Source organism: Falco biarmicus, chromosome 10 (assembly GCF_023638135.1).
Source record: "Falco biarmicus isolate bFalBia1 chromosome 10, bFalBia1.pri, whole genome shotgun sequence".
NCBI lineage: Eukaryota > Metazoa > Chordata > Aves > Falconiformes > Falconidae > Falco > Falco biarmicus.
This window is the reverse complement of record NC_079297.1, coordinates 747,241-774,728: the sequence shown is the minus strand read 5'-3', so window position 1 is coordinate 774,728 and position 27,488 is coordinate 747,241. Positions and strand designations below refer to the sequence as shown.

Below are 27,488 nucleotides of genomic sequence, written 5' to 3'. Positions count from 1 at the left end.
GTTAATAAGAAAAAGTGATTTGGTGTACAGTGGAAACACTAAAAGCTTCTAGAACTGTGCACGTGGTTTCTCTGTGGTATGCAGTCACACAGCTGCTCACAGCTTGCTGCCAGTCGCTGAACTTGTATGTCTTCCTGCATTGCCCTTTTCTACACAGCTTTCTTTCCAGAAACATACCTGTAACTTCCCAGGTTGCCCCAGCCCTAAGTTGGGGTGGCGTAAAGCCAAATGCATCTATGGACAAACAGGAGGTCGCATTTTTTTGCTCCCCATTGCAGTGTAACTGTTGGCACAGACTGGAGACTGCTGAGTTGTCTCAGGTTGAACCCCAGAGCTATGGCTCAGAGGGCGCTGTGGAGCCTTCTTTGGCTTTCGACAGCCCTCCCTCTTGGCAGCCTCAAAATCAAGTAGTACACGCAAGGAAGTTGGATTCTGTGTGGGAGCAGGACTGCTGCTGATCTACAGGGTGGGAAAACTTGCAGGGTTTGCAGATCTGCTGATACCTCCAGCTTGACCACTGTCTATTGAGCCTTACTAGGAGCAGGTTGTGCCTTGTGAGCTGAACTTCATCTGAACCTAGCATGCTACGGCAAGCTGACCTGGAGGTGCTCTTCTACAGAAGTGACTGAGCTGCCTGGGAAGCGCTGCAGGAACAGCATTCCTCTTTGCTTCCTCTCTGCTGCAGATGAAAGATGTTTCACTGCTACATTGCAGTATGGCATATTGGATACCTGCACCCTTTATCACCAAAATGACGCTTCCTTATCTCTTCCAGATTCTGCCTGATCAATGCTGGTGTTCTATACCTCTACTTCAGTAGCTTCCAGCAGATAGATGAGGAGGAGTATGGCGGGACGTGGGAGCTAACAAAAGAAGGATTCATGACATCTTTTGCACTGTTTCTGGTAATGCCTCTTGCTTAAGTTGATACACTTTCTGAGGGAAAAGACCTGGGAGAAAATCAGGTGAGGTGGTGCACAGATAGAATAGAGACATGTTAACATCATCTAATAAGTGGAGTTGACTGGGAAAGAAACCCCAAAAATCTGATGGCTACTGGTTTTGAAATACAGTATTAGTGCCTGGGATTTCTCTGTAGGAAAGGATGTAAATACAGGCAGCTATACTTCTGCATCAACCCTTAACTTTTATGTCTCCCCATCCTCTGTCCTAGATATCCTGGTGGAATTTCATCTAGAGCTAGTTACACCCAACCTTTTATGTTGGGTGTCTTTGTTTTTCCCTTACTTCCTTCCCCCCACATCTCTGAACATGCTCAGCGCTTGATCTGGTGGTGTTTCTTAATCACTAGAAGGACTATGGTGGGATTTTAATGTGGAGAGCTGATCACCCCAGAAGGCAAGCAAGCTGAATGCCGTTTGTGGCACATCATGATCCCAGCATCTCTTCAAGACCATCTCAAAGCTGCAGTTCAGTCCCCAGTCCTCTGTTGAGAGCAGGGTGTGAGGCTTGTTTTCTCTCTGAACCCTCCCCAGAGGCATTGAGATAACCTTCACTTCCTTTCCTCTCCACAGGTTGTTTGGATAATCTTCTATACTGCCATCCACTATGATTGACACAGTCTGCGGCTTTTTCCTGTTAAATTAGTCGTCAGTAAATCAAGAAGGTTTTAATAAATCATAGTCTTTAGTGGACTGGTGGGAAGGTGGGGAAAGTCAAATCAACTCCCTTCTGTACCAGCAGTTTGATTAGCCTGGAAGAGCCCCAACTCTTCTGCTGGAGAAGTCCGTCTCCGTTTTATATACCTGTTAATTGTTGGAACTATTAAAAAGCCATTGGAATTTTTGGAAGTGGTTCAAGACCGTTCAAATTTGGAACTTTCCGTGACTCTAGCCAGTAACTCTGTCATACTCCTCTGTGCTGAAGGTTGAATCTTGTTAATTTAATGTGTGTATGCCTTTTTGTTTGAAATCTGTCATTAAATCCTGACTTGTCTTCCATTGTTGTCCTTTAGACAAACAGTTTCTAAAAAGCAGTTGTAGGGTACATGGGAGGAAGGCACTGCAGCATCCAGGATATGAGCTAAGTGGCTGTCCTTAGCCTGTTTTTCTAGCAATCAGATCAGATTTGATTAAACAGACTGTGTTGTTACCATTTCTAATATTTTTTTGTTTTACTTGCAAATTAGTTGTTGACCAGAGCTTTCAAATGGTCTTTGACGAAGACAAATTTTTAAGCAATTTTGCTAGATAGAATTGTGATAAATCTGGTTAACAAAGGTGTATTCAGGAGGCTTAGAAACTCCACTGCACTCTGCTAGACTGACTACTAAGTTGCCATTGAATATCTCAGAGCTTAGTAGTCTTTGAAGGACAGTTATTCTGGAGATACCTTTTTGAATGTCAAGCATTTAAATTCTTTCTTTTTTATTTAAGCTCTTGAATTCAGCTTCTCCTTGTCAATGAATGCAGGAGACTAAGATGCAATTGAGGCAGCTATTACCTTAAAATACAGAATTAGTAGCTTGCAAATCAGGCAAAGTACATAGCCTCTGGTTTGTGAGGTGCTTTTTGTGAGCTGATCACTTCATAGTTCAGTTCCTCCCTAGTCATGCCCTTTTTGTGCATCAATGGGGAAGTCTGCTTTAAGGTATTTTTAAGGATATGTCTTCAAGAAATAGTTCTTGGGGAACACGCACAATCCTTGTTATTGTCAGAGGACCTTGTAGTCTTGTTGCCATGTGGTCCTTGCTTTTATAAACAACAGCTCAGGCACCCAAAAAAGAGTCCTGACCTAAAGCTGCCTTATAGTGAGGAGCTGATAGTTTTAGGATGCTCTTGCTGAAAGTCTGCATTGCTTCCTTGCTGATGGAAGTCCAACAGCCTGGTTCTCACATATAAGTATGCAAAGCCAGTGTTCTAAATCTCTTAAGTGCTGAGCTATGGCTCCAGATTCACCCACTGGTGCAGGTCTCCATTCTTACCAGGGAAAACACTGTCTCTTCTTGGTGGAACAAAACCTCACACCTGGCTATTTTAGGTCCTTGGGATGCCAAGGGAAGAGTGCAATAGCAGACGGCTTCTGCTACTTGTGAGTTGCCAATTTAAGTAAGTAATCTCAGATAAAAACTTCTACATTTTCTCCTTCCCATCCCCAAACTTGCTCAGTCTTTTAGTCTGATACTTCCTTTTCCTCTTCTTTCAGCTGAAAGCATTAGTTTTCCACAAGAATTGCATAGCCTGCTAGTTCTAGGTTGCCCTGTCTACTGGCATCTGTTTGCATCTTAGCTGCTCACAGCCGTCAGTAAAATCATTGTATACTTGAAATGCTCTAATAAACGTCGCCTGGATAATCCACTGTGCAGCTTCCGTATCCTCTGGTCTTTGAAGTTTTGTAAAATGGTGTGAGTGTGGGATTCCTTTAAGAGTTCTGATTTTTGGTAAATACCTAAGTCAGCAGCTCTTTGGGATTCTTAGGTCTCTTGTGCTGCAGGCTTTGGTCCTGCACTTCTGAAGGGGCCAGAAGCATTTGTAGTGGAAGTAGTAGCTAATGTTTAGATCCATGCTTTAATGGGTGATTAAGCAGATTAAGCTAACTGTTGCCTCTATTTAAGTTCTGCTCCTTCAGCAGCTGTCCCTGCCTGCCCTGTGACATGGGAGAGCCACTGCTGTGTTGCAGAGTGCCCGAATCTGTTCCAGAGCAGGGCCTGAAGCACTGCTGTAAAATGCACAGAGCTGGGGAGTTGCTTACCTGCCCCTCTGCTTTATTTCTTGCTTACCTACAGTCCTACCAGCCAAATTTCTTGGTCTTTGCAGTTCTCTACAGTTCTAGTGGTTGGAAGCTGAGGAAGAACCTGAGGAGGATCTGCTTTTGAGGAATGGTCTGGGTCTGAAGGGACCTTAAAGACCATCTAGTTCCCACCCCCTGCTGTGGACAGGGACACCTCCCATGAGACCAGGTTGCTCCAAGCCCTGTCCAAGGGTTGGATGCTGTCAGGGATGGGGCACCCACAGCTGCTCTTGGCAGCCTGTGCCAATGCATCACCACCCTCACAGCAAAGAATTTCTTACTAAATCTAATCTACACATACCCTCTTTCAGTTTAAAGCCACCCCCCTTGCCCTATCACTACATGCCCCTGTAAAAAGCCCCTCTCCAGCTTTCTTGTCGGCCCCCTTTAGGCACTGGAATGTGCTGTAAGATCTCCCTGGAGCCTTCTCTTCCCCAGGCTGAACTGCCCCAACTCTCTCAGCCTGTCTTCAGCAGAGAGGTGCTCCAGCCCCCTGAGCGTCTTTGTGGCCTCCCTGCTCCAACAGGTCCATGTCCTTATGTTTGGGTCTCCAGAGCTGAACACAGTACTGTGGGTGGGTTATCATGACCATGCAGAAGAGACATTGGTCTTTGGATCTCCTCAAGGCTCCAGGTAAGTTAATGATTGCAGTTGCTCAGTTGCAAGCTTTTAATCTCTTAAGGTTTCTGTTTTAAGGGGTGCCTCAATGGCTAGAAGCAGGTATCCCCAGTGCTGATCACCAACAAAGCTAAAGCTGTGTCTTCATCCCCCAAAGAAATGAGGTTGATTTTAAGAAGCTCAAGGGGATGTGGCAGCCTGTAGAATGGAGCTGAGCATCCTACAGTGATGAGCACTGTAAAAACAAGGGGTTTTTTCAGATACTTGAGAGATTGACACAGGGATGGTCTAGCAGAGAACACGAAGTAGAATGCTAGGATGAAAGAGCAGCAGCTGACAGGAGTAAGGACTGCAGTAGGGGGCACAGGGGCTGCGGCGGCACCTCTGTCCTCAGCAGTTTTGTGAAGCTCTTTACTAGCTGCAGACCTGGAGGAATATCACTTTGGATCTCAGAAAAAGAAGCCAGTCCCTGGCAGGAAGGAGAGTGAGAGATTCCATGGCCTAACCTTGTTGTGAGGAGAGGAGCAACTGTGTTTTGGTGTGGAATTGGCAGAGAAATTTGTGATCTTTCTTGGGCTTCAAGCATAATATCTGTTAAAACTTTAATGCAAGGTTTTTTTGGTGTTAAAGAGAGAAATGGTGTGGGTGTAAAGATGTGCTGGCAGGTGTTAAGAGGTGGCTGTGCAGCTGGGCGTCTTGTGTGTTGGCAACCTCAGCTGTCAGGCCCCAGGTAAAACAGTTGCTACCACAGGGTAACTTTGCAGCGGCAATGGCTGAGCACACAGCAAGATGTGAACTTGTTACCTGTGGTTTTGGTCCAGCAAGGGGACATCACTTGTCTTTAACAGTGCTTGGGATGTCCTTAAAGCCAAGTGGTGCCTGTTGGAGCTGGGAGCATGCTTTTGAGGAGCCTCTGTCCCCTCCGTGGAGGTGTCATCCTCTCTGCGTTTCCCCAGCTTCATTTCCAAGCTTGCAAAGGCTGTGCTCACAGCTGCTGGGATTTAGCTGCCCACAGGTGACAGCTGTTTTGGTTTGTCAGAAACACAAAAGCAGCAGAGGCTGGTCTGGTCTGGGGCAAGCAGGGTCTCAAAAACCGAAGAAGCAGAATGTAGAGCTTTGTCTTCAAGCACTGTTAAGTCACACTTATATCTGACCACTGGGTATAGTGTTTGCTGAGACCTTTTGGGACAGCAGTGTCCCTGCCCACACTTCCTAGGGTGTTTCATTTCAAAGATGTCCGTTCATACTCTGCCAGGCAAATGAGTGGAGGAGGATGCAGGATGCACAAAGCTCCTGGCCTTGGAGAAGCTGCTTTGGTGGGGAAGGAACCACCTCCAGCTGCTGGGGATGGGAAGTCTGGAGAGAGGTCTGAAAATGGAGCAGGCTGAGACTGTCTTGCAAAAGCTGAACTATCCTCCTATGAGCATTTTGTTAGTAACGGGCAATGCCCATTATACCCTCAGGCTGTCGGAGGGCACTAGTGAAACATTGCCACTGCCACAGCAAAGGAGGGTTTACACCTCGCTGTGTTAAGGAGCATTGAGTGAGCTAGTGGAGCTGCGCACGCTGGGAAGAGCTGGGGGGATTAGATGGTTCTTTGAAGGATGAGAAAGTAGGACACACCTCAGCTGACTTCCCCAGGTCCAAACAGCCCAGCACTCAACACACTCTGTCTCCCAAAACAACAGACGTCCAGGATAGATCAGGGCAGAGGATGAATTTTTCAGATCTGGCAGCCAAACAGCCAAGCACATGCACCAAGCCAAGAAGCAGAGGCTGATGTTGTTGCAGGGGGAAGTAATTTGCACAAACCTGAAGCATTTTGTTCAGCCCAGAATGAAACAACCTCTTCCAACTTCCATTTATTTTACTGGTGTTTTTTAGCTCAACCTCTGAAAGTAGCGTAGGGAGAAAAAAATTAAATGTTTCAGCCAGTTTGATTTCAGATATATCCATGGCAAACCAGGCCTCCCCCACTGTTACGTCTTTTTGGTCAAAACTCTGCCAAGCGGGAGCTGTTGGTGACCCTCGCCCAGGCTGGGGGTCCCGCCCGCGGCCACTGGCCCCGTGCTGGCCTGAGCTGCCCGGCAGCCGCAGCCTGCCCGGGCACACGGTGCTGCTGGGGCTGGCAGCAGCGGGAGCCGCCGGTGCCAGCGCTGAGCCCGGCCGGCCTCGCCCGCAGGCACCCACCGGCGCCGGCCGGCCCGCCGGGCCTGGCCCCCAGAGCACCGGGCGTGAGAGGCCGCGGGGGCGCGCAGGCCGCGCCGTGCAGCGCCACCCGCGGGGTGCCGGCCGCCCCTGGCCGCCGTGGCGGTGGCTGGCACAATGGCTTGAGCCTCCCTTGGCGAGTTCACCTGAATATGCGGCGACACAACGCACGAGACCGCTCCCCGGAGTCTCCCGCAGCCGCCCGGGGACCGGGCTACGCAGGCCTGGCCCGGGTCGGGGCCGGGTGGCGCTCGGGCCGCGGCAGGCGCCTGCGGCGGGCTGGGCCTCCCCCCGGCCCCGGCCGCCCCCCCCGCAGGGAGGAGCCGCGAGGCCACCGGGCCCGGCCCGGCCCCTTCCGGCGGCAGCGGCTGCGGCGGCGATGGCGGTGCCGGCGGAGGCGGGGGCAGGGGCAGGCCGGCAGCGGGCCCTGGCCGCTGCCTCGCCTGTGGACTACATGAGCATCACCAGCTTCCCCCGGCTGCCCGAGGAGGAGGCGGGCGGCGCGGGCGAGGGCGGCCTCCGCGCCCGGAAGGAGGAGGACGCGTTCCTGGGCGAGCAGGACACGGGTGAGGGGCGGCGGCCGAGCCCCCGGTGCCCCCGGCTCCCTCCCGCTGCGGCCACCGCCCGCCCTGCGGGCCGCCCTCCGCGGCTGCCGGCACCGGCCCCGCCGCCTGCCTTGCGGGGACGCGCGGGGGAGGCCGGGGCAGCGGGGGCGCGGCGCGGTGCCGCCAGCGGGGCGGCTGTCAGACGCCGGGCCCCGGCCCTGGGGACGGCCCTTCGCCTGTCGGTGACCCGCCGGCCCTCCCAGGAGTCACAGAGCGCTCCTGCCCCGCCGCATCGCGCCTCTCCAGGGCACAGGGCTCTGCCCGGGGCCCCTGTCCGAGGTCCCCCGTGCCCCCCGCCCCCCGCGCTGTCCCCTGCCGGTTCCCCCGCCCGGTCTCGCCCCGCGCGGTTGTGGCGGAGGCGCCGGGCGTGCGGGCGCCGCTCTCCCGAAAGGCTCTCACCGGCCCGTTGGAGCCTCCCCGGGCGCCTCAGGGGCTGGGTGGGAGCTGCGTGCCGCGTTACCGGCCGGGCCGGCGGGGAGGGAGCTCAGGCCTCCGGTCCCTGCTGCCCAGGAGGTCTCGGTAAAAGGGGGAAGCCCCTGTTGTGCTGTCGGTGCTGGGGACTGAGCGGTCCCACACTGCAGCGCCTGCCAGAGCCCACCAGCATTTCCGGCCTCAGCTGTCCCCTCGGCAGCAGCTCCAGAGCTGGGGTGGCCCTGGTTCCCCGGGCAGCCACGTCTCCTTCATGGCCCCCACAGAAGCCATGTAGGGCTCATTGGCTTCTCTTTCTAGTGTGAACGTCAGTGGTGGGACGGGCACCTGTGTGTTGGCCTCTTAGGCTGCTCCTTGCCCTCCATGCTCCCTGCTGAGCCCTTTCAGCCACTCCTGTTCCCACACCACGGCCCTGCTGTCCCCACACAGCACCAGCAGTTGCAGAGACCGAGTGACTTGCCAGAGGCCACGCGGGATGTCAGTGGTGGAGACCAAAGGGACTTCTGCATGGGTGGGAGAGGCCACCCTGGAGGGCCGTGGCTTGTCCTCTCCCATGGTTGCTCCCTGGGATGTTTGTGTCCCCTGGTCCTGGGCTGTCCTGTCACCAGCACTATGGGAGCAGAGCAGAGGGACGCAGTCCCAGAGCGGTTGGGCAAAGGAGCCCAGCTCACTGTTTCCCACTGGTGGGGCTGGTACCCCACTGGGTGTGCAGGGGGCTGTATGGGACATCCCTCCACAATGGCATCCCCCACCAGGACAGTCATGGCCCTCACCGGTGGCGCCCCAGCCCATTGCCCGCCCCAGCCAGGCTTCCCTCTGCCCACACACTGCAGGCTCAGCTCACAGACCAGGCGTGCTGGGGAGGGACCCTGTGTGCGCTCAGAGGTGTGGGCTGGGAGAGTTGAGCCTCTCCCAGTCATGCTCCTAAGTCACCGCAATGTGAAGGAGATTAAATTCACCCTAAGGGCATTCCGTGGCTGCAGTGGGGTTACTGCTGGTTGCAGCGTCACTGAAATTAAAACTAACACCCTGCCTGGCCCCAGGAGAGCTGCAGTCAAGGGGTCTTTAATGTCATGCCAAGGACAGGGCTGGTGGTCCCCAGGAGATGCTGCCTGCCAGAGCAGATGGAGAAGCATGGCAGGATGATGGGGGACACACAGTTTCCTGCTCATTCCCTTCTCCCTTACCCCAAACCTGGGAAATGTCCCCTCTGTGGAGAGACAAGCTTCTCATCTCGTCTTTTCTACTCGATGCTCCTCTTCTTCCCACCACAGATGTGTGGGGCACTGCAGCTCCCAATGGCTCTTGGCAGCTCCCTGAAAAATATTCATCCAGGAGCTGTGGGTGCTGCCCCAAGCCGCTTGGTCCCATTTGGTGCCTGGCAGGGACGGGTATGTCCCCACGGCTGCACCAGCAGCTCCGTGTGCCCAGCAGTGCCAGTGCAGAGGCAGGGCACGCTCAGCCAGCGTCCTCCCTGCCGCGAAGGCAGCTGATGCAGGCAGAAATTCAAGGCATCTTTTAGAGCAAAAGAGACTTTTTCATCCTGCTGAGCATTGTTTGCTGTCTGGTGGATGCCCAGCAAAACCCTGCCCTGTTGCATTTGCCATTTTGGAGCTGGGCGTTCGGCGAGCAGCTTGATTTCACAGTGGGCCTCGTCAGCTGGAGGAAGCAAGAAATGAAAGCAGAGCCTTTCCTGCCGTCGGAGCGGGTGGACGCCCCTCGGCCCTCTGGTTTGCAGGTTTGCTCCTCTCTGCCCTCACTTTGCCATGCTTCTGTAGAGGTATTTTCTGTGCCCAGGCCACTCATTTTGCTTCGCCTCTGTTTTGCTCAGGTGCTTTAGCTCAAGCATAGCTCCAAACAAGGCTGCTCGACTCTATTTTTATATATATATCTATCTTAATTTCCTCTTCTTCAGTCCTGCTGCATTTGAGAGATGTGTTTTCAAGTCAGTGCTGTGTTAAGAACCCCTCCAAATGGAGCAGTAACTGTGGGCCCATCACTGAAGACTGATGAATGGATTGAAATGGAGCAAAATTCAGGGGGGTTTGCCCCTCGTAATCTCCAGGGAATTCAGTTTGGAATAAGTAGAGCTAAAGGAAGGGATCAGTAAAATGACCTAAAGCAGCATCTGAACCAGAAAGTCTGTTGAGAGCTGGGATCAATAGGGAAGGTAATAGCCTTGCTGAAAGGGGCACGGTGTAATGTTAGCACTGGGTAAACACTGCAATAAGAGCCCTGTGTTGCTCAATAACTAACACTTGTTTTTTCGCCGCTGCCCACAAAGACCCAGACTCCTTCCTGAAGTCAGCGCGTCTCCAGCGCCTGCCCTCGTCCTCATCAGAGATGGGAAGCCAGGATGTGTCCCCTCTCCGGGAGACCAGCAAGGACCCTTTTTCCGGAGACTGCAGCTGCCGACAGGATGGGCTGACTGTCATCATCACTGCCTGCCTGACCTTTGCCACCGGGGTCACGGTGGCCCTGATCATGCAGATCTATTTTGGAGACCCTCAGGTAAGATGAAACAGTGGCTTTTGCAGTCAGGCTTTGGCTCCAAAAATAGGAGAAGCTCCCTAGCTTTCCTCCTTGCCAACAGTTCAGTGGGATAAGTGCTGGTGAACCCCAGCCAGTGTCAGTGAGATCCTGGGTGCTGAGTCTCTCTTGGCAATTCCATCCCAAATTGTCTCAAAAGGTTTTTCATGTCTGGGAGTCGTGCTCAGAGGGGTGAGCTGAGCTCTCAGTGCCTGCCCTGCGGCGTGGGTGACTGTGCCTGGCAGGTTTGGGGGCGCTGTTGGGGGCAAGTGGGCAGCCCTGCTGCTGTAACTCCAGTTGCAGTTTGAGCCAGTTGTGAATGCTTTCAGAGAGCAATCCTTAGTTAAGCAGTAGGCATCTTTTGTACATCTCCACTTGGAGAGAGTTTTATGGATCTGTATGCCCAGGCTCACCTCTCAAAGGATGCGTCCCAGGACCAAGCAGGGAAATAGCTGAAAACAGGGCTGAACCTCCTGCTGATCTGTCGCACAGACCAGTGCTAAACTGCAGAGCAAAGGCAGCATGGCCATGGGGTCATAACTTCCTGCAGAACATCTCCTGCCAGGTACTGCAGCCTGAGAAAGGCCAAGGAACAGTCAGTAGTCACCATCATCTTCTTTATATGCTGCCCAGCAGGGCAGAGCGCCTACAAGTCCATGTGGAAGAGATTTGCCTTTTTTTTTTAATTTATTGCTCTCTCACTGGTATGCAAAATGCAGCCACTGGGAGTGGAGTGGCTTGGCTCCATGGCTGGCTGGGGTGCAGCACTGGAATGAGGCTGCACAGCCTTTCACAGCACTGCTGGAAGGGCCAGTCCTGCCCGCCAGCCTGCCATGGCCCTTCTGTCGTTGCACTTCTTGGGGCTGTTCTGGCTCGTGCCGAGATGCTGCAATTTGCACCATCGGATTAAAATGAACCTTTGCAAACTTCCTGTGGCTGCTGTAGCACCGGCGCCAGGGAAGGATGAGAACAAGCCATGGAACTGGGGCGGATGCTGCAGTCTTTGCAGCTGTATTCCCATTTCCAGTGACTGCATTGCTGCAGCACAGTGACGGCATGCCATCGCCCATTGCTCTTGAGGGTTAGTCTGACGCTGCTCTGGGGTGGCCCACCAGCTTAGCATGTCTGCTGCCGAAAGCTGGCTGAGCGATGGCCATGGCTACATGCAGAGTAGCCACAGCTGCCCTGGTGCAGGGATGTGCCAAGGGACATATTACTCCCACCAGCATTTGGAGGAATCTAAAAATGCAGATTGGCCACAGCCTTGGCAGTGGCCTCAGCCTTCAGGTCCCACAGAGCTGCCAGAAGGCAGCCCCAGCACCCCTCCCTGGGCACAATGCCTCTCCTCTTCTGGCAGATCTTCCACCACGGTGCTGTGGTCACAGACGCTGCCTGCTGCACGGCGCTGGGCATAGAGGTGCTCAACAAGCAGGGCTCCTCCGTAGATGCAGCCATCGCCTCAGCCCTCTGCGCGGGAATCGTCAACCCCCACACATCAGGGATTGGCGGGTAAGTGTTGATCACTCACCCCCATGCTGTTGTCTGCAGTTGTCCTCAAGCAGGTGATATCCCCACCAGCTGAGATGTGCCTTTGTGGTAGCCCTAGTCCCAGCATGTGGTACCAGGTCTCTGACACCAGGCGGTGGATGTGTCCACATCTGCACAGGGGCAGGGAACCCTCCTGTGCACCAAGTTGACAGCGAGGGACAGAGACCCCCAGGGAGGGAAAAGCTGCATCTGCTATAGTGGCTGCCAGGAAGGTCCAAGCCTCAGGCTCACGAGGGTTGAAAACGTGACCACAGGCTGCCAAGCCCCTCCATGAGTGTGCCAGGAGCTTGCAACACCCTGGGCTCAGTCCCAGTGCTTTCAGAGATTGAGTGCTTCCCTCCATTAGCTCGGCTTCTGCTGCAGCAGGAGCCTGAGGTCCAAGCCCAGCTTTGGGCAGCTGCCAGGGAAGGCACAGCAGTGAGGGGTGGCCTCCTCCCCATCCACATCCCCAGGGTCGCATCCACGTGAGCCTGGTGCTGTTGGCTCTGAGGGAGGTCTTGGGAGCATTGCGTAAAGCACCACCTGATAGCTTCTCCAGACTGCCACAGGTTGCCGTTGTAAGCAAAACCCCTCTTTTGTTGCAAAACTGCTCAGATTAGAAAGAAAATCCCAGATAGTCCCAGCCTGGCAGTGGAACAGAGCCAGTGGCCCCCTGGCCAGGCTGGCAGGGACTGATCCAGCCTCACTGCAGCCTCAGCACAGGGGCTGCCTGCGTCCCGCACTAGCCCTGGCTCGGTGGTCCCAGACTGCTCTCAGGGGAAGGGCAGCAGCGTTCCCCTGCACCGCTGGCCAGCCTGGGGTTGCTGCTGGGGCTGGTGACCTGCTATGATTGCCCTGTCATGCTAGGACTGGCCCCAGCCCCAGTGGCACCCACACTCTTCATTTTGGCTTTATGGCAGCAGCTGTTGGAGGTACAACCAGTGCCATGCTGTGACCCCCGTCTCGTTGCAGGGGTGGGGTGATGCTGGTCCACGACATCCGGAAGAACAGGAGCTGGGTGATCGACTTCCGTGAGGTGGCTCCTCTGGGCATCCCACTGGAGGGGGACCTGCAGAAGGACACCAAGGTGAGGACCAGTGCCCGCGGCTGACCCCTCCAGGGCTGTAGCTGGCTGATGTCTCCAGCTCTCCTCTTCCCACAGCTCTCGGGCCAAGGGGGAGATGCCTGGTGAAGTGACAGGAGACCTCTCCCACCATGGGCAATCCTGGGCCCTTACAGACATGGGGAGTCCAGGGAAAATGCTTCTCTGGCAGCCCCAAAATGCTTGAAGCCTTACAGGGTTTGGGGAGTAAAGAGGCATGTCTCTCTGGCAGTGGGGAGCCAGGAGAACAAGAGCCCTGGGAAGGAGCACAATCCCATGTCGTTCTGCTGAGTTATTTCTCCTGATCAAACTGGGTTGAGATCATGATTGAATTTGCCTATTTCCTTCAAAAAAATTTTATTCCCTAATTTAGCATGTTAGTGCAGACCTCATCCCTCTCCTAAAAGCCATGCGGGCACTTCCAATGTGAACATGACTTGCCTCTCCTTGACTTGCAGTTGGGGATTATATCCTGTGTCCTCATGGGCAGGAGCCTACTCTTCCTTTTTGTCCTTCCTGTGTTACAGCCAGGTCTGCTCGTGGGGGTGCCAGGCATGATACAGGGAATGCAGCAGGCGCACCAGTTACACGGGAGGTAAGACACAAGGCTGGCACAGGTGGGCTGTCCTCATGCTGCACAGGCTGTGCCCTGGGGGTCCCTGTGGGGGAGCTGTGAGCACACGAGCCCTTGCCATCAGACCATGTTCTCAGTTGCCAGTCAAAGCCATTAGCTAAGGGGTACTTGGAGGATGGTGTTGAAAAATACGTTAATTTATTGGTACTTCATTTAACAAAAGAAAGAATTCAATTCAGCTTGGTCAGGTTTTCTGCAAAGCAAAATTGTGGCTAACAAGACGGATAATAAACATTCTTTTAGAAGTAGGTGCATAACGTTTTCATGCATGTCTGCATTTTCATTCTCTTTAGCTGGACCCTAAGGAGTGTGGCTGTCCTTGATGCTCTGTTGGGACTGGGAGGGAGGGATCTCAATGACTTGCTCAGGGCTGGAGCCTGGCTTGAGATTTTGCTCCACAGATGCCCATTCCCCATCCTTACACCGGCATTCCTCTCTGATGCACGTTGTGGAGCACTGAGGTGATCCTGCTAAACCCACTGAAAGCTCAGTGCTCCTTTTGGCCACCACTGGCCCCACAGCCTGGTCCTTCAGGAGCCCCCTGACCACAGAGCCGACTCCTGCACTTGCTCCCCACCACCCTGCCCTGCTGCAGCCCTCCAATGCACATTTCTCCTTGTCCTTTCTCCTTTGCAGACTCCCATGGTCTGAGCTGCTGGGCCTCGTGGCCAGTGTTGCCCAGGATGGGTTTAATGTCACACACGATTTGGGTAAGTACCCGATGAGTAGCCAAGGGTGGCTGCTTAGCGTGGAGGAGCATGTTGGTCACTGCTCGAGTGTGAGGCAGCTGGGGATGTAGATGGTTATTCATGGGAAATTCAGGCTCTTTGGACCTAGAGGTGGATGGTGTTGGGAGCTGAGCAACACGTGAGCCATGGTCTGCAAGGGGAGAGCATGGTGGCAGCAAAACTGATGCCCTTTCCCAGGGCTGGTCAGGGAAAGGGAAGAGCAGCCCACGCTGGGCAGCCACCCAGGGCCAGCCAGGGAAGAGCACTGGGGTTTTGTTGGGTTTCCTTCCCAGCTAATGCGTGCATGATCCAGCCACCCTCTAGTTTTGAAATGGGTGAGAGGCAGTGGCATGCCTCCAAAATCCCCGTCAGGTACACAGTGACTCCCGAGTTCCTGCACCCTGGCTTTTCTGGACGTCCTTCCCCTTCTCACCCACAGCCAAAGCCATAAGTGAACTGAAGGACCTGAACTACTCTGACAAATTTCGGGAGATCTTCCTACCAGATGGCCGGCCCTTGCTGCCTGGCATGTTCGTCAGGCGCCTGGACCTCGCAGCTGTCCTGGAGCTGGTGGGGGCAGAAGGGTCGTCAGCTTTCTACCGTGGAAACTTAACCCAGGAGATAATCTCCGAGGTGAGTCACGTCTGTCCCTGTCTCTGTCCCAGACCACACAGCACAGTCCGGGCTGGGGGTGCCACCTGCCATGTCACCTGCTTAAGGTGACAGCCTGGAGATAAGCCATAGCCAATGTGCCAGCACAATTGGGGGAAAAATGCATGCAGCCTCCTTTTTCTTTCCTGTCCCTGTCACAGCAGTGGTGTAAGTGACACATGGGTCAATTACACAGCCTAGAGAAGTAAAAACTCCATTTCCTCTATAACCAGGACAGACTTTTTTTCAAAGGGAAAAAAAAATATCTCCATTTCAAGACCAGCTCTATGCTGAGTTACCATTAGTGACATCCCCTTTTCCCCCATAACGGGAGGTGCCCCACTGTTGAGAAGCAAATTTTTGTTGTTAAGGGAACTGTAAGATATAGACACTAGGAAGATGGTTTAAAAATAAAAACTGTGAGCCTTGTGAGCAGAGAATCAGACAGGCTTGGTCCCACTTAGGGTTGCTCTATCTTAACTCCTCTTGGTAGAGGTGCTCTGGAAAAAAAAGTAACAACAACAAAGTAGCTATTATGGTAAAAAAAACCCCAAACAACATTTATATCTCTGTATGTGCAGTCAGGGTGGTTGGTGGCACCATTTCTCCCTACCACTGTGGTTCATGTGTCATCAGTAGTTTGGAATGGGTTCTTTCAGCTCAAGCTTTAGACATTTGTGAGCTCTGTGTTTGGAAATCTGCTGTGGTTCACCTGGACCACAAGGTGAACAAGGAACAGGAAAAGTCCCAAGCTTGTGGTGTAGTTTCACAGCTTTATCACCCCAGTCCCCCCACCTGAGGGCTGCTGCAGGGAAGCACAAACTCTGCAGAGGAGCAAAGCCCAGGGCTGCAGCACCAAAGACGCTGGCAAGCTCTGGGATCAAGCGTGCACTTGCAGCTTTGGTTGCAGAGCAGAGCAAAGTGCTGGCTTCCTGCAGTGTTTATTCTTCCAGCAAAGGGAGGGCATCGGTGTGGTGAAGTCAAGTAGAGCTCCAAAACATCCTGCAGAGGGAAGGCACAGGTGCAAAAAAATGCTCTCTGGGGAATTTGAGGTAGTGCCTGCAGTGTGGAGCTGACCAGGACATCTTGCCTTTCTGTGCCATCTCGCTCCTCCTGCCCCACTCTGTGGTGCTTTGCCTGGGCTTTCCACTGGCCAGGCTCCAGGAAGGCTGCCCCTGGCACAGGCACCTGCCTGCCCATCTCATCTGTTGGGTTCAACCTGGCCTGTTCTCTGGGACTGCTCTGGGAGGGGGGCAGGGATCCCAGTAGGGGTTATATCTTCTTTTGCAGCTTTGGGGTGGTTTGACATGCTGCCCCCCGTATCGTGCCCTGCATCAGCTTTCCTGCTGCAGTGATTCATCTGGTTCCACCAGAGAAGAGGAGTTTTCTGAACTAGCCAAGTTAGCTGGCTAGTTTAGAAATCAGAGCATGCACAGGTTATTCGTTCTTGTCCATTTTTGGATGGAAATCCAGAGGACTCATAGCAGCAACTCACCCCAGCAGAACCTCTCAGCAGGTTGTGTGGCTTCTCCTGGGTGGAAGGAAAGAGTTGGCCCATGAGCACAGTAGCACCTGTATGTTGACTGAGAGTATTACATACTTCAGGGGATTTTAAGATCAGCAGAGTGCAGTTATGATGGTCCTTCCTCATCTCCGTCATGACACAACCACAGAACACACGCAGTGGAGGGAATTACCGATCTTGACTGTGTTCACAAAAATTACCAAGCCCGGTAAATTGTACTTCTAGGAGAGCCTTATAGAAAGAGCAAGGGTTCAGCAGACTCACTATCATCTGAAATAATTAAAACCAGGGTGGGAATTGTATGCTACAGATTTCCAGTGTCAGCGACCTGCTACACACAGGTTCCTTCTCTTTGTCTTTTATCCTGGCAATATTGAGATGCTTGCTAACCTTTAACATCCTCATGCTTGCCACCCAGGGGAGCGAAGACGGTGAGGCAGTGCCAGTCCCCATTTGGGGCTTTTGGAGGTGAGCTGCAGAGCCTTGCAGCAGTGGTGAACAGTGAGCCAGGCCACCACAACCATGAAAGCACAGAACTTCAGGGTGTCCTGAGGAACCTGGCACTTGGCTCGGGATTCTCAGTGGTGCTTGTTTGACAGTATGGTCTGTGGTCACCTGGGCTAGCATGAGGAACACAGATGGCCTTGACCCAGCTTTCTCAGTGTGCACTGCTTTGCTTTTCTACACAGGTCCACAACTATGGAGGAGTCTTGGTGGAGGAAGACTTCAGCAATTATAGTGTCACGGTGGAGAATCCTGTGCACACAGTCTATCGAGGTGAACGCCTGACCCATTGCCATGCAACTCCAATTAAAAGTGTGCTTCACCTGTCAAGAGGTGGCGGCACTATTTAACAAGAGTTGAAGTCAAAGCTGCGCAGAGGCATCCCCAGGGAGTTTCCTGCTATTGCCTGCTGACACTGATGTGCTGCAGGCAGTTCAGGAGGTTTTCAGCACTTTGAAAGCGGCCTGCTTTTTCCTTGATAGTGACCAGTGGCATTTTGATAGTCTTAGAGTGTAAAAATGCAACACAATCACATACTGATGCAGTGTCTAGGTAGAAGCTGGACCGTAGGCTAGCACCAATGTCTGAAGACAGTTCCCCAAGTTGATCTACAAGGAAGAAAAACTTACTTTGTGCAGAAAGTTTCTAAAATGTCATTCTTTTCTAGAAATCCCTGTATTTACTCTCCTTATATTTGTAGTGTTGCAAACCAATTTTTTTCTCTGTTGTTCCATACTGCAGTCCAGAAACCAACCAGCCAGCCAACAACCACTGAATTTCAGATGTAAAAAAAGCATCCCTATTTGGGCTTCCTTCATCCATCATAAAGAAACAGAAAGATACAACAGGAATGTTTTGGGAAATCCTTTTCAAATCTTGTTGCTTTCCATTATTTCCCTTCAGATCTGGGAAGGCTTCCCTGCCCTCTAGGACGCTAGCTTATGGGAGAGTACTGTAACTGGACAGTATCTGACAAAAGCAGCTTCATTCCTCTCTTCTTTCCTTCACAGGTCATCTTGTTTTCAGTCCCCCACCTCCACATGCAGGTCCTGCACTGATCACAGCCCTGAACATCCTCGAGGGCTTTAACATCACAAATCAAGTATCCAGGGGGAATATCTTGCACTGGATAGCAGAGGTAAGAGGCTCAACATTTGGCTGATTTTCCTGTGCTGCTAGAGAATTATGTATTTGTTTATTCCTTGGTTGTACAAAAATGTTTGTGGGTAATTCCCAGACGAGAATGAGCAAATAGACTGCTAAGGTGTAGATCTGAGCTATGCTGCTGCCTCAGGCAGGTGCAGATGCTGGAGCCTCCTGCTCAGCTGAGTTCTTTCTTGCTTAGCCCAGAGCTTTTTCAAGCAAACAGGCTGCGGCTTTTACCCATTTCTTGTATGCAATTGTGTCTTCAGAATGACTCAGCTGAGGGTGGTCCCAGCTATTTCCTCTACCTCTTGTGCTGCAGTGGCCCTGGCCATTCCAGACCCCTGCCAGGGCACTGTAAGGGGAGTCAGCAAGCAAAAAGCTGTACATGGCGATGACAAGGGAAACTGACCTTATATAATTTTTTAAAATCTTTACATTTTAGCCCACCTCATTATCTCAGCGGCCCAGATCATGATTTTTCAGGTATTTAGGGCTGTCAGCCCTACTAAAACATTGCAGCTTCCCAGGAAGTCAGGCAGGTGCTCTGTTTCCTGCTCTGTAAGCAGAGTTATGTTCTTAGATGCTTAACAGATCCACAGCTGGGTTATACAAGTTGGGAATTTTAAGCAAGGATGAAACCACATCCTTGTAGCAGGCAGGAGAGTGGGTGCTTGGAAGTTAGTGCCCCTCAGCAAAAATGCAGCAACTGGAGGTGTTACACAGTGCTGGGGCTGTGCAGAGGCAGAGAAGATTGACTCACCTAAGTAATTTTTGGGCTCTCTTCAGGAAGCTTTGGATGAATCTATTTGCTCTGTGTTTGCACCAGGCCAAGAGTTTCACCCATTGGTTATCATGTCCCAGCTCCAGATAAAGGACAGACACTTGAGAAGTTGTGCAGCCCTGATTACTGGGGATCACACAGCTGAACACATGGCTGAGATTCAGTGCTACGTCAGCACCAGCTAGTCCAGCCCTGGGACAGTAATGACCAAGTTGTCCTTAACCTGTGTCTGTGGGGTGGACGTGGTCTTCTTGTGTCAGTGGAGCTCTTCCTTGACTACCAAGCCTCTTGTACATCCACCACATGGTATGGTGGTCAGGAGACTGTTCCATGGAAGTGCCACCTTCTCCAGAAGTTAATCATGTTCTACCCTGTACATCAGAAGATAAATGATGACACTTCAGGAGAAGTTGTTGATGCATGGCACGTACCAAAACAGAAGTCACATCTAGCTGTCTAACCTGCAGGGTAAATGTACTGTCTTGAATCTTGAACGAAAATGGCATGACCTGCAAGCTGAAAGTCTAGTGCGTTTCTGCTAGGCACAGGCTGGCTTGATTGAAATGCACATTTCTCCTTGTGGCTGTCCCCTGGCTACGCAGTGTAAAACCGAGGCTAGAGAAAAACTGTGTCTTTTGAAATTGCATCTTCCTATTTTTAATAGACTGGCTTATGCAGGATTCTGCATGTATAAAAAACCAAATCCCTTCCTCTTTTTACGTTATCATTCCCTCAAGTGTGCTGGGACTAACGCTTTCTGTTCAGACACTTTGGATGACTTACAACTAGGAAGGTGCGTAGCAGCTGGTGAGCAAAATAGCTCATTTCTGCTCAGCAGCGATGCAGTGCCAATGGAGCTGCCATCCAGAGGCAATGGTGAGCCCAGGACCCACTGTCCCACAAGGACTCAGTGTGATCTGTGTGATCTCTGCTGTTGTGGTGACCGCTCATGAATGGAAACAGAAGGTAACTGGCATCCTGGTGACCCTGTCTGCCAGCTGGCAGTGCAGATGAACCACTGAGCTGAGCCAGCTGGCCAGCTCCTGCCAGGCGCGTTCTACCTTGTGCAAACACTGCTGGATAAGCTCGGCTCCCCCAGCACACAGTTTGTTGTGCCAAACTGATGCCCCTTGGTCCCCAAACCCATGTGCTGCAGCCCTTTGCACTGAGGTATTCCCAGGACCAGGCTTTTGGATGGTTTTTTTGGTAGGCTTTAGTCAACATGCCAGGAGACCAGATACCTCGTCCTGTTCAGAGTTTCACAAGTTGTATTTCCAGGGCCACCTAAATATTTTTCTTTCTTTCTTTCTGTGTTCAATTTAGACATTGAAAATAGCCCTGAGTCTAGCTAGCAACCTGGGAGACCCGTCTGATGATGTGTCCGTCACTCACATAGCAGAAGGCATGGTGAGGTAGGTCTGAGGCTTACAGGCATGGGCACAGTTGCAAGATGTGTGGTTTGGATGTCAGTCCTGGGTTTGCTCCTTTCAGTGCACGGGGAAACCTAAGGGGGGTTTTCTACCTCTGTTTTACTGAGGAAAGGTCAGTCCTTGAGTGTCTTCCTAGGGCTCACTCTTCCACAAGGATCACAGCTGATACGATGGGGCTCTGGGGATGGGTCGTGGGATGTCCTCACACAAATTTCCTGGAGCCAGCTTGATCTTCAGGGTTCCTCCCACTTTCCCACCCCTCTAAATATTCCTTCTTGGCCAGTCAGACAAATGGCCATTCATGTGGTCATGACCACACATGCGGTTTCTGACTCTCCCTTCCCCAGCACAGGGCTCAGTGCCTTCACAGAACACCCAGACGTGCGGGAGAGGCCAGACACAGGGATTAAGCCCAACCTCCCACCTCAGAGCCAGGCTTAGCCATGGCTGGTGGCCAGGGCTGGACCTGACTTGCCCTCCTGCTGGAGAGCTGGCATTCTGCGGGGTGGTCCACCATTGTCTGTTGGGGCCGAGTTCACCACTGTAGGCGGAGCCCAGGAGGTCCATGGCATTGCCTCTCTGTGTGGACCAAGGCATCTTTTCTCCTTCCATGGAGTGAACTGAAGGAGCTCCCTGCCCTCAGTGCCAGCCCCCTCGGGGAGACACCACCTGTGGCTGTGCAGATGTGCTCCCACAGAGAGACAAAGAGATGTTCAACTTCCTAGGTTCAGGGCTTTCTTTCCTCTTCCCTCCCTCATGGCTGAAGTAAATCAGAAGCTAATTCCCTGCGCCAGCTGATTAATGACTCCCAGTCCTTCTCATCTGATCTCCGTGTGCCTCACTTCTCAGTGGAGAGTGGACCCGCTGCTAGCCAGGTCCTTGTCATGGGACCTGATGACTTCATTGTTGCAGTTGTAAGGTAAAGGATTCACTTCTTCCCTCCATCATGTACTCAGAGTGTGGGAGTGGGGAGCAGAAAGCAGGTTTGACAGGACGGGGTGGGACCAGACCTGGGGCAGCTAGGCTGCTCTGTCCCAGTGAGCACTGCAACAGGAGCAGCGGGAAGGCAGGTGATGTGTGAGCTGGTGCTGCTCTGCTCTGTGGCCTCCTGCAGCCCTCTCACAGTGAAACATGTCTGGATGGGCCTGAATCTGCTCCCTGGAGAAGAGCTGATGGCCAAATTTGAGGACTGATGGGGGCATGGAGACAGATCCATCACCTAGAGGGGAATCCTTAAACACAGGGAGGGACAGAGCTGCTGTCGCCCACACAGGTTCCTGCTCCTAAGTGCATGGAGACTTTCACTCCTCACATCTAACCAGCCCTGAAGAACTACCGAAGAGTCTCTTATCGGGCCAAGAGGGGACGGAAAACTGGAGCCCTGAAAAGCCTCCAAGTGTGCAAAAATCTCTGGGAGGATTTTTACAAGATTTCTTTATGTTTCTTTTCAGTTCTTTGAATCGTCCCTTTGGCAGTGGAATAATAACACCCTCTGGAGTCCTCCTGAACAGCCAGATGTTGGACTTCTCCTGGCAAAATAAAACAATGAACCACTCAATTCCCAGGCTGGTAATGAATGACATGGAAAATTCTTTATTTGAACTGTCTGTACCAGTTTTTTCAATTTTATTCTCATCTCCACAACAGGGAGGCCTATTTAGTGCCTTATTAATAACTGAGAGACAACAGTCTGTAGAAAGCTTGTATTTTTTCATTATATGAGCCACTGAAACAGAAGGCTTCATGCATATCAGTCGTCATTATAATGCAGTTTTATCAGTCAGTGCTGCATATCTCAGCTACCTATTTTCCCTGCAGTCCAGATGCACTGTAAAGCAACCGTCCTTTTCTGTGACTTGAATTAAGAACTCTCTCTATGAATTGCTGCTCTGCACTTCTAAAAGTAGCAGGTAGCAGAAAAAAAATCTTCAGGTCTTGCAAAGGAACAATTCCAGACTAGTACTGGTGGCTCCCAGTGTTGCCCTGTTGTTCCTTCTTGCCATGTATTGTAAATGCATTCCACTTTGTTGGGCTGGTACTGCAGAAGTATGTGAATGGCTCCAAAGACCTTCTGTAAAAGAGCCACAGCATGAAACAGGACAGATCCTGTTAACATCAGAGAGCTTTATCATAGCAGTGAGGGTGTCAGACTTGTAAAACTACACAAGTGCAATCGCTAGCTGAAGCATAAAGATTAAGAAATTAACTTGCACAACTTGAGCACCAGCAAAGCTTTAGTCAGTTTGCTGAAATTTTTTGGTGTGTCTTTTCTTCAACTGCAGCAAAATCTCATTCAGCCTCGGAGACGGCCCCTGTCTTTCCTGTTGCCCACCATTGTGAGACCATCCGAGGGGATGTGTGGGACATACCTGTGTCTGGGAGCTAACAATGGGGACAGAGCCTTGAGCAGCATTGTGCAGGTCAGTGCTGTGTCCAGGCACCCGCCCTCTCAGCACAGTGGTTGAGCTCAACACTGAGCAGGGTCCCCTCCTGCAGTACAGGCTTTCCCTTCCTAATGTCCCAGGCTGAAACTGGTGGGCACAGGTTTACCAGTTCAGTCTTTGGTGTCACCAATTCCACACATTTGGTTTTCCAGTTCTCTTAAGAGCCTTGGGTTTACTTCTTTTGCACCTTCCCTGGTGGCACCACTCATAACTGTAGAGGAAAAGCATCTTGGCAAAGCCTATAATGGTTTTGTGTTATTCCAATACCTGTTCAAAGCTCATCTTAAGGATCATTAGGGAAAAAAAGGAGCATTTTGTATTCAGAGAACTGTAGGAGGCTGGCAGGCCTTTGGCCCTTTTCCCTATGAAAAGCTCCTTTTAGTGCGTTCCCGAATGAATTCCTCCCTACTCAGCATTTGCTATAAATTGGGCAGCTCCTCCTAACTTATGATTTGTAATGAGGTGAAGTACTTGCCAATAGCTTGGTCGCATGCACAGTGGCAACGGATTGCTAAAAGAAAGGCGCAACAAGAATGGCTCCCATTTTCCTTACCTTTTGGAAGGCACCATTCAGAGCAAAACTAAAGCCAGCCATTGCTTCCTAATGCTTTGTTTGGAGAAGTCACGTGCTGAGCTTTTAGCTGTAACAAACACTTATTTAGAGATTACATCACATTCCAGACATACAACTCTCCTAATTGAGCAGGAACCCTGGCAAAAAGCCCGTGCAATCCTGAAAAGGTACCGCTGTTTCACCAGCCATATACAGGCCATGATTTAAGGGCCTCCTTCATATGCTGTTTGGTAAATAGTTCCAGATCTTCTTTGCCTGCAGCATCTGCAGATGTTGGAGACACCAGTTAGGGGAATGCTCGGGAAGTTGCCTTCTATTCACATTACATTTTTTTATTATTGAGGTTCTTCTGTTCTCTTGCAGGTTTTGGTAAATGTTTTAACATTAAACAAGAATCTGAGTGAAAGTTTGTCACTTGGTCGACTTCACCCACAGCTTGAGTCCAACACCTTGCAAGTTGACAGTGAGTATGGACACTGGGTATGGCGCAGCCTACACACCTCACAGATTTAGAAGAGGGGCAGGATTTTCTTAGCACATGGAAGTGTGGAAGTGTGTGGAAGTGTGACAGCCTGGTGCACAGCTCACTGTGTTCTAGGGTCCCCAGCGAGTACATAGGGTTTGGGGGAAGACAAAAAGCAGCAACCTAGCTTCTTCAAAGCCTGGAGCCCTTGCTGAGCCATGCCCTCTCCCTCTTGTCTTGGGAATGCTCCCTGACCCCTCCCAACACCACCTATCCAAACTTTCAGGTGCTTCTCCCCAACCCTCCCTCTGCCCCAGCTCACCTTCCCGTAGCAGCCACGTCCTGTCCTTAAAACCTTTTGACAATCTGATGCCATTGAGGATATCCAAATTAAAAAAGATCACAACCACAGCTTCATCCAGACAGGTCCTGAAAGCTAGCAGATCTTCTTACACTTTACTACCACTGCCATAAATTATATTCTCTCACTTTCCAGTCTGTGTCCCTTAACACCAGCAGCTGGGAGAAGGCAAGGCTTGCAACTTGGAATGCAGCATCAGTGCTGACACTCTGGAGACTGTACTGCCAGCTCTTGTCCTTGTTATTACAAGACTTGGTCTCTCTGGTGTTTTTCACAAAGCTCCGTGCCTTACCAGAGTGAACCATAAATGAAATTTGATTGTCATTTCACCCAAAGTAGCCACAGTTTCTAGGCCTTCCCATTTCAGAGGAAAATCTAAAAGTGTTTGTCAGGTGTGACCACAGACTTGGAAACTTGAGTGTAATTAAAACAAATCCAGAACTTCAAAAGGTCCTGATTTTTGGGTTTGGACATTTGGCATCAACAAGATATATGTTAAGATACTTCTGCAATGTATGTAGCTTAAATAACTGTGGGGTTTCTGTGTGCCTGCTTGGTTTGTCCAGCTGCATCCCCAGCTTTGTGTCCTCAGGCACTTCTATTCATACAGAAATCACAAAATGTCAAATAAACAAAGGCAGAAGAGCAAGCAAACTAAGGCTGGAAGTTTAAGGAATACACAAAGGGGAAGTTGGGAGGCTTATCACAAAGTATGTCATTTGAGAACTTGTTTTGCTAGCGTTTGTTTTGAGCTTCCTTGCATCTTATTTTCACTAATAACTGTTAACACTGTTATTTGTAATGAAGCTCTTACGAGCAGGGACTGTCTCATGTTCTGTAACAAGAGTAACTACAATAGGTACCAACAACATATTTTTCCAAAGAGAAGGACCTTCCACATCTTTTAAGTGGTCTCCTGGATGCCCTCAGCTCCCCCATGGCACAGAGCGCTGCCCAGCTGTGCTGAGGACCGGAGGACTGCTGCCTCAGCCCCCCTTGCCCACTCGGCTCTTCCCGGCTGGGCACCTTCCGAGCGCTGCGGGCAGCTTCCTGCATGCTGCAGGTCCCAGCGGGGCTAGAGCAGAGCTTTGCGTCAAAGCCAGCAGTGGTTTCAGTTACAAACTCCTCTTTTAAAACCCTTACAGGTGAGTTCCCTGAAGAAGATGTTGAATTTCTTGTAGCCAGGGGCCATCAAGTGGATAAAGTCAAAGTGGTCTCCTTAGTTCACGGGGCCAGGAGAACCAACAGTTTTGTCATTGGCCTGAAGGACCCCAGGAGCGTGGATGCTGCTGGAGCCACAATATTGTAGCGCCTCCCGGATGACGTGTTCACTGAACCAGGCTTAGACAAATCGACCCAAGTAACATGCATGTTCTGAAACAGCTCCTTCTCCATCCCCCAGGCGGGAGCTCCACATATACACTGCTGAGTAGCCTTTCTGCATTCCCCACTCGGGATGACACCAGAGGGGTTAACAGCGCCAGTATACAGCTCTCTGATTTTTTTTGTTTCATTTTTAAACTATTTGAATTGCAAGCAGCCTGGTCCTTGTTACAGGAATGCAGGGAGCACACTTTTCTTTTGGCAGAGGTTTGCTAATAATTTCAGTCTTTCAGAAGCCCAGTTCTAGCCAGCATCCTAATTTTAGTGAGCAGGAACATTAGCAAAGGAAAAAACAGCTGCTGCTGCTGGTCATCTTCATCTCCCTGTCGTTCCCAAACTCATTCTTTGCCTCTTGTGTGAGCCAATAATTCATGCAGCCTAATGTAGTGTTTGTAGGTGCCTGTAGCTGGAATATCGGGGAGTCCTTTAATACTCTGTATGGGCCAGCTGATGTTTAGCAGCATGCAGCCTCCTGGGCTAGTTCCTTTTCTCACATCACTGCATACCTTGAATTTCGGGAGTAAATATTTTGAGTCAAGTTGCTGCGCAGTCTGATTTTGTAAATGGAGCAACAGTTTTTAACTTCTAACAACTTGTGGACCCCCCAATAGTTTTCCTACAGAGCATCCTCCATGGTGAATTTAAGTTTAGTGGTAATTGGCTTAATTTTCTTAGATGTTTTTTGGAGATATCTTAGTAGTACTCCGCAGACTCGTAAAAATCCACAGACTATGGACTGAAAACCACATCGAGAGCGTTTGGGTAGGTTCAGGGCTTTCCTTACACTGCCTTATCTCAGCCTGCTCTGAAAGCCTGAGTCGTGTAATCCCTACAGAGAGGCTTGGGATTTTCTGCTTACTAAATTCATGCGGGTCCTTCAGCTCCGTATTTTAATAGGGGCGGCTCTACTGGAAAAGCTGAAGAGAGTGAAAGAAGAGCTACAAAGTGAACCAAACACTACTGAGATAGTTTTCTGTCTGCAGCATGTAGTGCAAAATACAAGAACACTTCTGCATTTCTTGTCTGAAATAATGAAGAAAGAGAATACCACATCTGACAGCTGCACCGCTTCATTCAATCCATGTTTGGACATTTCCTTCTTTTTTTTACTAACAAGTTAGAGATACCTGGAAAATCTGGAATTTGATAATTTTCTCCTGTTTAAAATTTGATTATTTCTTTCATGATGCAAATGCATCTATGGCCACTGTACATATTATATATGTATGCCTGCTTATGGTTGTCTTGGTCTTTCATTTGATGATTACACCAGTCACCCTCTGACGCTCCTTGCCATTTGACACAGGGAGCGTGCGGGTCATTTTGGGGCAGTCGGGGTGCTATAGCAGATAATTGGACTAATTGTTCCTACCACCTGCCAGCTGAGGATCTCAAAGCATTTACGTGAAGCCTTGCAGACTGCACCGAGGAAGGACAGAGATGCTTTTATGCTCCGCTGAAAGACAGCCACCCAGGAGAAGAGCAGGGCAGCTACCTGGCAGATGGGAGCATCAGTGGTATTGTCTATTACAAATGCGTCAGCTGAGAGACGGGGGAGGTACAACGTTGTCTTTGAGAAGCTGTCTTCTGTGCCACCATACTGCCTGCAGGGCAAGAAGAGACCTTCACCATAGGGATGTAAAGTCTATTTATTATTTATTTTTCTGTCATCAGCGCTAGAGTTGGTCACTTTCCAGAGTCAGAGCATTCATAAAATGTTACATGTCTTGGAGCAGACCTTTTCAGGAAGGGAATGATGCAGTTCTGTGCATTGGATCTCACTGGTGGAAATCTGGGACTTCCTGGTGTGGGACAGCATTGATCCATCCCTTGGGCACAGAGGTTTACTGTGCAGAGCTGCAAAGTAAGTGGTCAAGCCATTGTCACTTCAGTACTTTGCATGGAATATCACAAAACACTTTGAAAGATAAAATTACTCCTTATTAACTGAATTCACCGACTCACTTCTGATGCTGGAGACTGCATTCATTTGGGAGTTAAAGACTGGGTTTGATTCGAAAGGGCACCTACATGCCCCAAGGTACAATTCCACAGCAGTTATTCAGAATCTTAAAATAAAGCATGTTCCTAAGTGC

At 50.9% G+C, this 27,488-nt stretch overlaps 2 protein-coding genes and 1 long non-coding RNA gene across 7 annotated transcripts in view; 2 read left to right on the top strand and 1 right to left on the bottom strand.

Moving 5' to 3' along the window:
* Positions 1-3,318, top strand: part of RAB5IF (RAB5 interacting factor) — a 7,034-nt gene extending 3,716 nt beyond the window's left edge. The window contains exons 3-4 of the mRNA XM_056353658.1: positions 776-905; positions 1,536-3,318. Of these exons, the coding sequence (XP_056209633.1) occupies positions 776-905; positions 1,536-1,577 (172 nt within the window). The 3' untranslated portion in view covers positions 1,578-3,318. The remainder of the gene's footprint in view (positions 1-775; positions 906-1,535) is intronic.
* Positions 1-6,855, bottom strand: part of LOC130155868 (uncharacterized) — a 7,332-nt gene extending 477 nt beyond the window's left edge. Inside the window, exons 1-2 of the long non-coding RNA XR_008824240.1 lie at positions 6,723-6,855; positions 6,181-6,260 (exon numbers count right to left, since the gene is read on the bottom strand). This is a non-coding gene — a long non-coding RNA (uncharacterized LOC130155868). The remainder of the gene's footprint in view (positions 1-6,180; positions 6,261-6,722) is intronic.
* GGT7 (gamma-glutamyltransferase 7) lies at positions 6,246-27,488 on the top strand. 5 transcript variants are annotated; one of them, XM_056353655.1, is made up of 15 exons: positions 6,823-7,142; positions 9,895-10,121; positions 11,497-11,648; positions 12,639-12,753; positions 13,296-13,363; positions 14,039-14,112; positions 14,570-14,763; positions 16,996-17,083; positions 17,821-17,948; positions 20,061-20,149; positions 20,934-21,086; positions 21,619-21,736; positions 22,450-22,587; positions 23,549-23,648; positions 24,145-25,148. In XM_056353655.1, exons 1-15 carry the CDS (start codon positions 6,956-6,958, stop codon positions 24,156-24,158), a joined length of 1,845 nt encoding a protein of 614 aa, XP_056209630.1. In that variant the 5' UTR covers positions 6,823-6,955; the 3' UTR covers positions 24,159-25,148. The 5 variants fall into 5 exon arrangements, 4 of the variants coding, with proteins under 4 accessions (XP_056209630.1, XP_056209629.1, XP_056209631.1 ...); XM_056353654.1 differs by lacking the exon at positions 24,145-25,148 and adding an exon at positions 25,155-27,488 and having other exon boundaries at positions 6,896-7,142; XM_056353656.1 differs by lacking the exons at positions 6,823-7,142; positions 24,145-25,148 and adding exons at positions 7,739-9,348; positions 25,155-27,488.

Coding starts and splice junctions, on each gene's coding strand:
- GGT7 (XM_056353654.1), top strand. CDS start 6,956: ATGGCGGTGCCGGCGGAGGCGGGGGCAGGGGCAGGCCGGCAGCGGGCC. Junction 12,754..13,295: donor ACCTGCAGAAGGACACCAAG/GTGAGGACCAGT, acceptor CCTGTGTTACAG/CCAGGTCTGCTCGTGGGGGT. Junction 14,113..14,569: donor TAATGTCACACACGATTTGG/GTAAGTACCCGA, acceptor TCTCACCCACAG/CCAAAGCCATAAGTGAACTG.